Here is a 13,505-nt window from a genome sequence, read left to right as displayed (position 1 = left end):
TTGCATCAGGTGGCCAAAGTATTGGAGCTTGTTGACTGCATTCGAATCCTGACTCTGCCATTTACCAGTTGAGTACCTGTGCAATTATTTAACCTCCCTGAGTTTTCTCATCAGGGAAACCCATCAAATGTCTTTTCTCATCTCAACCCATCAAATGAACCTTCTGTAAAATATGAGGTAATAAAACGAGCTATTGTATGTCAAGTGCTAGAACAGTACCTGGTACATGGAAAATGCAATATTAGTATTAGCTTTTTTTTATCATCACGTCTGAAAAGAACAGTGAAGACTCAATGCATTACATGCTCCCCCAATCCTACTCATCTTTGCTCTCAGAAAGATTGGTCTTGCATTAAAGGCTAAATTCATTATTTATTTTGCTTTCACAGGGTATGATCAAATAAGTCACTTTTATGATCTTAGCCATACTTGTTTAATGGAAACTCAATTAGCAATTCAAAAAAATAGAATTGTATTTTTCTGCTTTTGATTTAATGTTTATCTATTAATGAGTTAAAACTACAGATTAGATTACTATCCATACAAATAATTGCAAATTAACATTTGACTTCTGCTGTGTTTTAGACTTTTATCCAAGCATGAGTATATCACAGGCACACATACATTTATTAAAGAAATAGCAAAACAAGCAAACAAAAACTAATAACCTATGCATATTATCTGTTATCTTATTACCTAATACTCAAATTAAACATGTCCTAGACATAGTCTTGTGTCAAAAATACCATAGATAATTTTCATGTTGTATTTCACTCTCTGAATGTAGCACAATTTAATATCTTATTGATGTGGAAGTAGAGTCTCTTCAGTTTCTCACTATTATAAATAATAAGTGAGATTTACTATATTGATAATTATGTGAACAGGAAAGATTTTTAAATCCAGGTAGATAGAAGCATAATTATCTTACCTAAGTTTTCAAGTTTTTCCTGAATGGTCTATGTTAAAGTTTTGTTGAAGATACACTGAGGAAGATTAGCAGCAGGGACACCAAATTGAATGTGACTCTGTTAGTAGTTTGAGTTCTGTGATTGTCATGTTCCCGGATGAACTACCCCATAAAGCCTGGAACACTGGAACCACAGAGACACATGCTTCATTGGAGGGTAAAGATAATTTTGTCAGTTCTGTACTTCTTTTTAGGGAACACAGGAACTGTCAAACCTTCCATTAATAAAATATCAGCTTTGTCAATCATTTTAACCATGTAAGAAGAAGGAACATTAAATGGAGAATTAAGCAAAGATTACTGATGAATAACATGTGAGTGTGTGAATATCTAATGCATCTTCTCTCATAAGAGCCATTTAAAAGATGCATTTAATACTCCTCTGTTTCTAAGTGCTTATAACCTAATGCTTTTGAACTGTAATAGTTCAGCTAATTTCCTTTGGAAAAGAAATTAGGTGACCACAATGATGGCAACTTAAAATTTACATCAATTTCAGAAAAAAAGCAGATGAAGACCACATACTTTTCTATCTTAATTGGGATGTGATAGCCTGAAAAGCATAATCATAGCATGTCCTCTCTTTGTTTTTCGGATGTAAGAATGTGCACTTGTTTTACATTTAAATATGAGTAGCTGACCTTTTTTCCCAACTCCAGCAGCATCTTATTTTGCAGATAATCTGCTTCATTAATGAGAATCAGAAGCAGCTTGGAGTATTTCGTGCATAATTAATTATCTTGGCAATAAGATTTATGAATGTAATTTTTCTCAATTGCTCCAATCAGGAATAAGTGAGACAAACAAATAAATTAAAACGAAGTTATTCATGGTCTTTTTGTGCAAGACACTATCAAGGACATCTAGGAGAATTAAATAAGACGTAAAGACAGATAATCTTTTTACTACCCAGATCACATATGGCTTACAAGATACCCATCTTTGTGGGAAGAAAAGTGGGTAATAGAATTCATATTTGGAAGTTTTTTAAATTTGAGTACCACATATATCATAATCACATGTCAATAGGCAATTAAAATGACATCTGCAATGACAGTGTAAGCACAGCATCAGGGTACATGTCTTGTACCTGCTGGGCAACTGTAAAACCCTATGTGTGTGTCCACAGATGTATGCTGCTGCTGCTGCTAAGTCGCTTCAGTCATGTCCGACTCTGTATGACCCCATAGACGGCAGCCCAGCAGGCTCCCCCGTCCCTGGGATTCTCCAGGCAAGATCACTGGAGTGGGTTGCTATTTCCTTCTCTAATGCATGCATGCATGCTAAGTCGCCTCAGTCGTGTCCGACTCTGTGTGACCCTGTGGACAGCAGCCCTCCAGCCTCCTCCATCCACAGGATTCTCCAGGCAAGAACACTAGAGTGGGCTGCCATTTCCTTCTCCAACAGATGTGTGCACATACATGCATATTCTCCTTTAAATGATACTACCTTCTAACCAGGGTTTAGAGCTTGAATGGTTGACCAGCTTAAATTAATATGAACTAACAAAAAATTGCCTAGCTTAGTGGATACAACACAGTGAGGGTTTAAAAAAATCTTTGAATTTAGCTTAATTTTTAAAATTAAGTATAATTAATTTACAATGTTGTGTTAGTTTCAAGTGTACAGCAAGTGATTCAGTTTTATATATATGTGTATGTATGTGTGTGTATATCTATATACATTCTTTTTCATTCTTTTCCATCATGTGTGTATGCTCAGTCATTCAGTTGTGTCTGACTCTTTGTGACCCCCCATGGACTGTAGACCTCCAGGCTTCTCTGTCCATGGAATTTTCCAGGCAAGAATACTGGAATGGGTTGCCATTTCCAGTTAATGGGTTACTCCATGGGATCTTCCCAACCCAGGGATTAAATCTGCATCTCTTGTATCTCCTTCATTGGCAGTCAGATTCTTCACCACTGTGCCACCTGGGAAGCCCTTTCCATTATAGATTGTTAAAAGATATTAAATGTATTCCCCTGTGCTAAATAAGTTTTTAAAAATCTTTGAATTTAGCTTAATTTTTTAAATTGAAGTATAGTTAATTTACAATGTTGTGTTAGTTTCAAGTGTACAGCAAGTGATTCAGTTTTATATATATGTGTGTTTATGTATGTGTGTGTACATATAATGGAAAGGGAAGCCCTTTCCATTATAGATTGTTAAAAGATATTAAATGTATTCCCCTGTGCTAAACAGGTAGGTCCTTGTTTACCTATTTCATATACAGTAGTGTGTATACGTTAATCCTGAACTCCTAATTTATCCACTCCCCTACTGTGAAGATAGCGTTTTGTCATTGGGTGACATAAGACCAAAATAAGGGTTGAATTGACTTATTAATGGATTCTGGTATCTGATAGTTTGGTCCAGTGACAGATATCCGTGAGTTTCCAAATCCTCATAGATTAAAATTTATCACAGAATTTCCTTTTTAGCACATAAACTATTTCTAGAATTCACTCTAAGTTATGCAAAATATCTTAGTATTTGTAGGAAAAGCATGTGATTTTGAAAGCAATAGAACCCCCTCCTTATTAAAATGCATGTTCCCACCATTACTTTCAATGGCATTGCCTGTCAAATGTAGTAACAGAGGGGCTCTGGTACAGATGGTGTGGATAGCAATCCCAAATTTCACATTTACTTATGATATGACTTTGGGCAAGTTACTCAATCTCTGTGCCTCAGTTTCCTTTTCTATAAATTGGGAATAATAACAATATCTATTTATAAATTTGTTACAGAAATAAACAAGATTATATATGTAAAAATTCTTGGAGCACCGCTTGATATATGTCAGTGCTCAATAAATGTCCACATGTTCAGCATATCACTACATCTTTTGATGATTACTTTCTGAGCTTTACTGGATAATCACCAAATTAGCTAGATCCCATACCAGTTTTCTAAATCATTCAATAATCTCAGCTTTCTAAAATTATGTGGAGGGGGAATAAATGCCATTTCATGGCTTAGTATCCAGACTATTTTATTCGAAAGCTCAACTTTGTTTGTAAAATTAGGTTAAAAATCAATTTTCCTCTCCCTTTCTCCACCCTTTCACAATTTCTTTAGCTCATTTATACCTGTTGTAATTGATTACATTTTCATTAAACTTAGTTTTTCTCCTCAATATTCCGTTCAGTTGGACTGATGGCTTCACAGCATTTTAATTAGACACCATTACTTAAGGTTGGTAAGAGGATTGGGTGACATGCACTGCAACTGAATTACCTTCTCACCCATGGTAAGACTGCCGACATAGCTGTTTCCTGTGTATGCTGCCTAGAAAAAGCTCCGCACGGCTCCCACTGCATGCCTCTTTCCATTGTATATCCAGGTTAGCGGCCGCTCCTTAAGCTGTGTGCCTGTATCTTTCCAGCACCCTGAGCCCTTTTTTCCCCTGCCTCTGGCGCTGGAAACTGTTGGCTTTCCTTTTCTCAACACCACTGCCTCCCCATACCATACAGGGAGTAGAACTCAGTCTCCTCCATCCTCATGTACATGGTTCCCAGAGATGAACAAAGAAGCCCGGTTAATAGTAGTGCTTTTCATAGGGTGACTCATAAGCAAATAAACTAAACAGCACACATTAAAAGGATAAAACACACTTTAAAATGTAATAGTTGTTTATCTGTTTGTATGATAGTTTCTGATTCTCACTTTTTCCCGACAACCCAGTGTTTCGGCCAGAGCTTCAGTGTGAACTCCATCAGGCGCATGACCTAGGATCTGGGATGATAAAATGAAAATGTCAAACTTTGGTCTCACTCCCAAGTAGACCTGTATGTTTTTCTCCCTTCTCTCTCTTTCTCTCTCTCTCTCTTTCTCTTTCTCATATGCACATATACTGCAAATGCCTCCAGATCATTTAGGGTGGAAAGTAAATTGTACTGGGAAAATCACACCCTAGATATCTTAAGCAGAGATGCACATTACTCGGACACTGGGCTGGGTCTCTGTTTCCTTTCTTGAAAAAAAGACTTTCTTCTGCTGCTGGTAGGATTCTTCTTAATGGCTCAGAGTTAATGCTAGAAATAGAATTTAGGTCCAGAAACTACCACTGTATTGATTTTATTTGTTGGATTAAATAGTTTCCACTGTTTAAGTAGTTGGAAGTTAAGAAACTGCCTAAACACAAACAAGAGTTGAGGGCAATCTTGGGAAAAGAAGAAGTCCTTAATGTCATTTTTCTTGAAATATAGATGTGACAAGAGAAGTGATACATTAACATAAGTCAAAATAATCAGAAGACAGATATGTTAGCACAAGTCAGAATAATTAAATACATAAAATTATGATTCCAGACAGGGAGATAGATTATCTGCAAAGCTGTTGAAGTAACAGAAATTTTGCCTCAAGACAAGCAATGTATTTTAGCTTTCCTACTGCCCATCAATAGAGAATACTGGGATTTGATAATTTGTTGAGGAGATGCTAATGCCTTCCAGTTGACTTCAGTAATTCACGGAGGGCTTCCAAGTTCCACATAAGAAGATTGTGAGCTTTGTGCTCCTAGAATCTGAGATGAAGTCCAAATAATAACAAGCCAATAATTAGATCAGTCCGAGAATACATCTCAAGCCACATTTTGGGCAGGAAATTCTTTCTTTCCCTGCTTCTGAGCCCTCAAATGCAAACATCAAAGACAAAAATTTCATGCCATTTCCTTTTTCAGGGGGTCCTCCTGACCTAGAGATCGAATCCAGGTCTCTCGCATTGCAGCTGGATTCTTTACCATTTAAGCCACAAGGCAACCCCCCTCTAATATGTATTATCTCCTAATGGAGCTAATGGATATTTGAAGTCTGGTTATTGCCTAGCTATATACAGAGCGCATTTGATGAGATTGCCTAATACAAAATAATAGCAACTGGTTTCCCTACTGTAAAAAAGGAAAAGCTTGTGGAAGCTAAAATGGTTGTTATAATACTAGCATGTCTTCAGGATCAAACCAGACATTAGAACTGTCACCTGTGGCCATCAACTATAATTGAAACCACCTTTTATTTTGATAATTGAAAGACTATCAGAACATCTTGAGTTGAAGAAGATACATAACTGATGCCTTTCCCCTCCTTTATCCGTTTTTTTGTTTCTATTAGCTTGTTGTTTGACAAAAACTGTTCTGCATGTGGAAAAGAGAATGAAAGGACTTTGTAGAGATTTTCATCTTCCCTTAAGCATTTCTGTTAAGATGTTTGAATTGCTTATTGCTAGCTTGGCTCCTCCAGCATAGTTTTAAACAGAGATCAAAAAAATAAGATCTGACTTCGGATTGTAGAACCAAGTGCAGAAAAAGAGACCAGGAAAGTTTATGGTCATGTGATGCCTAGCTTTGAGTGTAGCAAAAGTTCACCTTCTTGCCACCTGAGTCGTTTGTCCTTGACAGAGCATTTTTCTATTGCTTTTGTTCCCATTGTTTCAGTCCTGACTTTGGGGTGTGCTGTTGGGAATGGGGATTCTCAGTTTATCCTCATCGGGCTCTTCCTCTGAGGCAGTGCTTCTGGCAGGCCTGGCCCACATGTCCGTTCTCTCTAATGCGGCGTTTCCATTGAGGCCCCGTGATTATTCACAGGACTTACTTCCATATTAGAATTAAACTCTGTAACTATAGTGTTGCGTTTTGGTTTTCTCTTAAGAACATTCATAAACATAGCCTAATAAGAACCATTCCCTCTTCTCTGGACTTCTTCGGTTCTCCAGACAGATGTGGTGAAGGGAACTCTCTGACCACAGCCCTTCTGCCTCACGCTGTGGGACTCTCCTCTCGTTGCCTGCGTGACCTTGAATGACTTGCTTATCCTATTTATCTATTGAAAAAGCAACTGTCTCCTTTGTAGGAGGTGTAAAGATTGCTCGAGAAAATCTGAGACCTGCCTGGAGTAATACCTGACCCTGATCTAGGAAGGCCCTGTTCACTCTCTTTCCTCATTCTTAACTCCCAGCAGGGGTCAAGGTGAGACTGGGTTATTCAATATTGCAAAAACTAGCCTGTCCTTGCCCAAAGCTGATAAGTTCAGTAGTGTTCTCTTCTAAACTCCCCACTCTTTCTGGTACATTCCTGCCTCAGTTCTGCTTAACGCATCTTCAGTTCCCCAGACTGAAATGCTTACATCTCATCTAATCAAATAAAAAAAAATTGGGAAGAACCCATCTGTTATGTTACCTCTGCTTTCCTCAAAGCTGTTGTCTGAGCCCCCCTTTCCTTAGCCAATAAACTTCTTCAAAAGAGTCATTAGTTTTACTGCCTCATCCCTACTCAGTGACCCATTCATGTTTACCAACCAGTATCTCATCCCACTGTTCTCTTGATTCTGCTATTTTAAATTGTCTGTAATACTTAGTCCTTAGATCTACATTTAACAGATTAAGGATATTCTGAATATCCTTAAATTATAGAAGCATCCAATAAGAAATACAATATAAGCCATAAATGTGATTTTTTCATTCTCTTAGCTACATTGAAAAGTGAAAAAAGTTAAAAAGCCATGTAAAAATGGGCTTCTCAGGTGACACAATGATAAAGCATCCATCTGCGATGCAGGAGACACAGGAGACATAGATTCGATCCCTGGGTCAGGAAGATCCCCTGGAGGAGGGCGTGGCACCTCACACCAGTATTCTTGCCTGGAGAATCCCACGGACAGAGGAGCCTGGCAGGCTACAGTTGATAGGGTCACAAAGAGTTGGACACAACTGAAGTGACTGAGCATGCACACACACACACACATAAAAAAGTGAAAAGCAAGAACACATTTTGTTTAATCCAACATATCTAAAATAGTAGTTCAGCATTGAATCAATATTAACATTCTTAACAATATATTTTCATTATTTTTTATACTAACTATATGAAATCATTTGTGCATTTTATACTTAGAGCATATCCCAATTTGAGTTTGTCACATTCCAAGTACTCAATAGCCATGTGTGGTTAGTAGCTACTTGTTTAGGACAATGCAGGTCTGTACCATTTGACTGAGTTTTCCTGGTATCTCTATTTAACTTCCAAAGCACCCCTTGGTTTTTACTGAACACCCCTGATTGCTCTTTCTGTGCATCTTTGTTGATGTCCCTTCCTCTTCACTCTGTCTTCCTTCACCCTCTGGTAGGTGTTTCTTTCCAATCCCCACCTCCCCTCTGCAAAAAAATCTACCCCACTCCTTCTCCACCTTAGTTCTACATCCTCTGAGCACTGAGTACTTAGAATCTCATGTCAGACAGGTGAGATGACCACAAACACATCACTTAGATCAATCTAAAAGGTAAGAACCGGGAAGAGAAAGGAATGATATTCTCATTTTTCCCCCTTAGTCCATCATCACCCAGAACCAATGCCCGGTGCACACTCTGAATTTTTGTTCTTTCTTTCTTTCCACATGTTTCCAGCTCTCAACTCCTGTTTTTTATCCTTTTGCAGGGCCCATGTTCAAAGAATGTCCTGATGCATCATTTAGTGTCCTTATCACTCAGGCTTTGGGATAACTGCTGATATAATCTAATGCTTATAAAAAATGTTCTTGGAGTGTCTATGCAGCTGTCTGCAGTCGCTACGCACAGGATACAGTGACTGATTTACATTATGGTTGACATGCTGTCGGTTATTTGGGGTGTCTTGCTTTTACATCAGAAAGACTCAGTCTATTCTGTGTGCATCTCACAGCACATAAAGTAAATCTGATCTAAGATGCTGCTCATGTGTGTGACTGCCTCATGATGAGATTTAACACCCCCATGATGAACCATTTTCTTCTGAGTGTTATGCCACTTTGTTTTCAAGTTTCTTCCCAGGGTGCATTTGGGTAGTAAAAATGTATAACCCTAGAGACTTGGTATGCTTTATTAGGCAGGTGTATGACCAGGATATATGGAATACCACTGTAGGTCTTGAACTACATTCTCTTATAGGAAATATGTATGGGCATGCCCAAAGGAGTAGTATCCTTTGGAGGTTAAAATAGTATTTGCCAAATCTAGGGGATGATGTCAGAAGATACCTTAAAAAATCAAAATAACTGACTCCTTCCTGGCATTCATCACTGTTGACATGTGTTAGATGACAAATCTTTGACTCACAAAATCGAACAGGATTATCTGAGGGATCAGACTTCTCACCTGTTTTTAGAGATTAGTGAGCACCTGTTTGTCCCCATGTTTTCTTCACTCAGATTCTGTATTAACTTTCCCTATTAAAGCATTCTTGAGATTTCTGAGTTCCTACTACTTTAGATAAAAATAGATGAAGCTCACTCCTGGCACTTAATAAAATAAAGGATTTCTGAAAGTTAGTTATATTCACGAGCCATTTTTCTTTGGTAAAACCCTTAAATCATCCCTTTTTTTTGTTTGTTTTTATGCAGGCCTATAGCATCTTTTGTGAGATTTTTAATGCAATTTAATAAATTAATGTACAAATTTGGTAGCTCTTGATAAAATACTCTCCAAGGGTTCTAATATGCATGCAATACATATCATTTAGGTCTAATTTCTGGGCTGCCAGAAAGACAAACCACCTTCAGAGAGTTATAAACACATAAACACAGTACTTTAGATGTGGGCACTGGCTAATGGCTGTATTATGCACAGAGTACCAAATATTCTGAAGAGAATGAGGCCGACTTCACATGGAAACTGCTTCAGGGTCACTATCAGTCTTTTCTTTGCACTGACACTAGCCTAAAATGCTGGTTAACAAAGGTTTCCAATTAGCAGAAAGCTGGAGAAACCTTCTTGCTGCCCACTTGACTGCTTATTCCATGCTGGAAAATGCTAAGTCTTGGTCTATATACTTGGTCTAGATCTATACCAAGTATAGATCTAGCTGTGTGATGTTATCAGCCCTGTAACAGTAATGGAGGGTATTATCCTAAGTAATCCCTAACTTGACTTCTCTGTAGTGTGTGTATGTGGGTGGGGGGGCGGATATATGTTTATTGTATGGACCTTCAGGACTTCAGGACTAACCTAGCTTTCTCCCTGGCCACATTCCTCCATGTTATAAAAATACAGAGAAATCCTGAGGCTGCTGCAGCCAAGATAAAGTAGGCTGGAGAAAGACACAGAGTATATTCTGGACAATGCCCACCACTTTGAGTGGGCTGCTGGGATTCATTTCGCAAATGTGAAGTAATTTCCCTTGATGACCAAAGACTTTCTGTTACCTGAAGATAACAACAGGGCACAGTGGAAAGAGCATGGACTTTGGAATAATAAAGGTTTGGGGACAAATCCTAGCTCTGCCATTTACTATTGGCCCTGGATAAGTTGCTTAACCTCTGTTTATGTCGGCAAGGTCAATATAGTATCATACTTGTTATAGAACTGTTGAGAGAAAGAGATGATGCCCAGAAAACAACTAGCAAACTGTCTAGCACGTTGTGGGTTCTTAGGAGTAAGTAGCTATGATGGGATGATAAGAATAATGCTGTATAAGATTTGAGAGTAAAAATCCAACTCTCCTTTAATTGGGACAAGGAATCTGTATCCCGGGGCCACAGGTTATTGATCTCAGTTCAGTTCAGTCACTCAGTCGTGTCCAACTCTTTGCGACTAAGCACGCCAGGCTTCCCTGTACTTCACCAACTCCCAGAGCTTGCTCAAACTCATGTCTATAGAGTCAGTGATGCCATCCAACCATCTCATCCTGTGTCATCCCCTTCTCTTGCCTTCAGTCTTTCCCATCATCAGAGTCTTTTACAGTGAATCAGTTCTTCACACCAGGTGGCCAAAGTATTGAAGCTTCAGCCTCAGCATCAGTCCTTCCAATGAATATTCAGGACTGATTTCCTTTAGGATTGACTGGTTTATATTGCCTATCCCTTGTCCAGCACATCTTCCCGACCCAGGAATCGAACTTGGGTCTCCTGCATTGCAGGTGGATTCTTTACCAACTGAGCTATCAGGGAATTTTTTTTAAATCAGTCTCATGTCAACTTATATGATCATTCTTAAAAAAATGCAGCTTGTTTTATGTCTTTTATTATTTGTTGTTTTAATGCTGTGTAAGGTGCGTATTGTAAATCAAGTCTAAATGATTATAAGTTATGTCCTTAGCTATTTATAAGGTCTGTGGAATTTTAGTAGCTTCTCCATTCATTTTTTTGGATATAGATATTCAGGAGTTGTAGCAAACTAAGTATTTGTACATTGTCTTCTAATAGTAGAAATATAATTCTACAAATGCTATTTCATATCTTCACTTAACAATGTAACTGTACTCAGATTGATCATCTTATACAGAAAAGAAGATTTATATTCTAAAATAATGCGTGGTTTATAGACTGTGTGGGATCTCTTTCGGTTCTTGTTTGTTAGGAGATTTTGAATTTGAATTATTTTCTTCAAGCTATGTGATCCAGTGAAATATGTTGTTTTTATAATTTAGGGGTATTATTTTGTTTTTTCTCTTAAGCATGTAGAGACTGAAATGAAGAAAAATGAAATGAAAAGATTGAAATGAAGAAAAAACCTGATCATATTAATGAAACACATGAGTTTATATTAAAAAAGTTGAAGTAGTTTAAGTTTTAAAAACATGGAGAATTTTGATTCATTTATTCTAATATCTGAATTTGACCTCTCTTTGTTGCTTCTTACCCAGGTCACATGTTGGTTTCAGAAAACTATAAGAGATTTAGAGGAACAAGGTCTAGGTACATCTCTTTCAGACAATGAGGAGCTTATTCGTAAGCACGAGGAACTGATAATAAAAGCAAAGGTAAGGGACTCATTAAAAAAAATAACTGAAAACTGCATGGACTTCTCTTGAATACACTTCTATAAGTAATATAGTGGAGTAGTAAAAACTGGTTTTGTATAGTTTGCTTGCTGTTTGCATTTGTTTTTTCCTTAACTTGTTTCATGTTCTTAGTTTTGCAAAAAGTAATTGCTAACAGTCAGGCAACCACTTGGAGGTGCTTAGATGTGTAAAATGGAACCATCAAGTGTTGAGAGCAGGAGGAGCAGAACAACCTCTATCAGTGTTCCTCTCGCCATTGAGTCTTGTTGTTTGGAAATTGACTTATTTGTACATGTGAGAGTCTGTAAAGATTTTCTAAGTTTTCTGGTGCTCCATTTTGATTTTTTAAAAAAACCTGTTCTAGGTAAGCACAATCTGCTGCTTCCTCTCCCACCACCCTTCCAAACCCATCCTCCCAAACATGTAAAAATGTATTGCTTTGACATTGTTATGTTCAACCATTGCCTAGTAGGGTTGGCCCATTGTATTCCAGAGCTTCATGACTTAGCTGTACCTACAACTATCAACTACCCAAGATATTAATAACAGAAAGTTCTCTAAATCTCGATTCTGATTAAAGTATTCATTGTTTTCACTCTACTACAAATGGACTTTCAGAATATAAGCTCCTTGTTTCAGACAAGTTGACTACTTCTTTTCAGGGTCCTGAGCCACTCAGGAGCCAGTTATAGATCTCATACAGAAGCTGAGTATTACTCCATATACTCAGTAAGTAGTTTTGGGGCCAAACTGGTTTTGAACTGAGACAGAGAAACCTCTTTTTCTAAAGCATCCTTGCAAATAAAGTTATTTTCTAAAAAAAAAAAAAATGTTTTCTGAGAATTGCTGTTTTATTACTTCCTACAGAGTATTCCATATGTTGTAAGATTTTCCTTCAACTATGGGCTGGCCTTTGGAACCCCTGATCTCAATGGCATCTTTAAAGACTTTTAAACATTGAATATCTATTTAGAGATGAAAGCTCACACATAACTTGTTGATAAAAATTGATGACAGTGGTCATCATTTGTGACACTAGATAATCCAATGGCAAGATAACTGGTTATTCAAGACAGCAGAGGTCCCTGTGTCAAGTGGGTTGAAAAAGACCCCGTCAATGTAGATGCAGAGGAGGGAATGACACTGTCCCAGGGTGACCCAGGATGGCCTTTCAGAGGAAGGGATTTGAGCAGATGAATGGAGTAACGATGGTTGGTTAGGCGAGCGTGATCATTCCTCAATTAGGTAGAATAAGGGAAAACAATGATAGACCAATTTATCTGTGATGAGAGTTAAAGGTCTGGGCAATGTTCAGTCCAGAGACGGTAGACCCAGGGCAACTGTTTCAGAGGCCATCCTTACCCACGGCCATTCCCTAGAGAAGACATGCTAACAGGGCATGGTCTTTACAGAGAAGTAAACTTTGCTGGATGAAAAATAGAAGAGTATTCTGAGGCCACAGAAGGTGGTCCTAGATAACCTTAAAACCCCTTTTAAGTTTTAGTTTTATAAAAGAGACAGGATTTAAATTACAGTAACTATTATGCTTATTAAATTTAAAGTAACATGAAAAACACGTTTTCAGAGATGGTTGAAATGATGGACTAGACTGGAAAAACGGCCACATTTCTTAAACGTGGAGATAGCATCTTCGTCATCTTGGTATTCCCAGCACCTAGGATAGTGTCTGGCATTTAAAAAGGGTGTCTGATTCATGTCTGCTTTTTAAACCCTCTTTCCAGAAGAAAGAAACATCCTTTTAGTGCATTTCTGTGATTTGCTAGTGAC

The 13,505-nt window shown here is 37.8% G+C and overlaps 1 protein-coding gene across 4 annotated transcripts in view; it reads left to right on the top strand.

Moving 5' to 3' along the window:
• Positions 1-13,505, top strand: part of CCDC141 (coiled-coil domain containing 141) — a 227,941-nt gene that overhangs the window by 92,541 nt on the left and 121,895 nt on the right. For all 4 annotated transcript variants that reach the window (XR_011461869.1, XM_070359081.1, XM_070359090.1 and 1 more), the window contains one exon: positions 11,580-11,696. Coding sequence is in view for 3 of the 4 variants with exons in the window: in XM_070359081.1 (XP_070215182.1) it covers positions 11,580-11,696 (117 nt within the window). In the remaining variant the exon portion in view is untranslated. The remainder of the gene's footprint in view (positions 1-11,579; positions 11,697-13,505) is intronic.

Source organism: Bos mutus, chromosome 2 (genome assembly GCF_027580195.1).
Source record: "Bos mutus isolate GX-2022 chromosome 2, NWIPB_WYAK_1.1, whole genome shotgun sequence".
NCBI classification, from domain to species: Eukaryota; Metazoa; Chordata; class Mammalia; order Artiodactyla; family Bovidae; genus Bos; species Bos mutus.
This window is presented reverse-complemented; position numbering and strand designations above follow the sequence as displayed.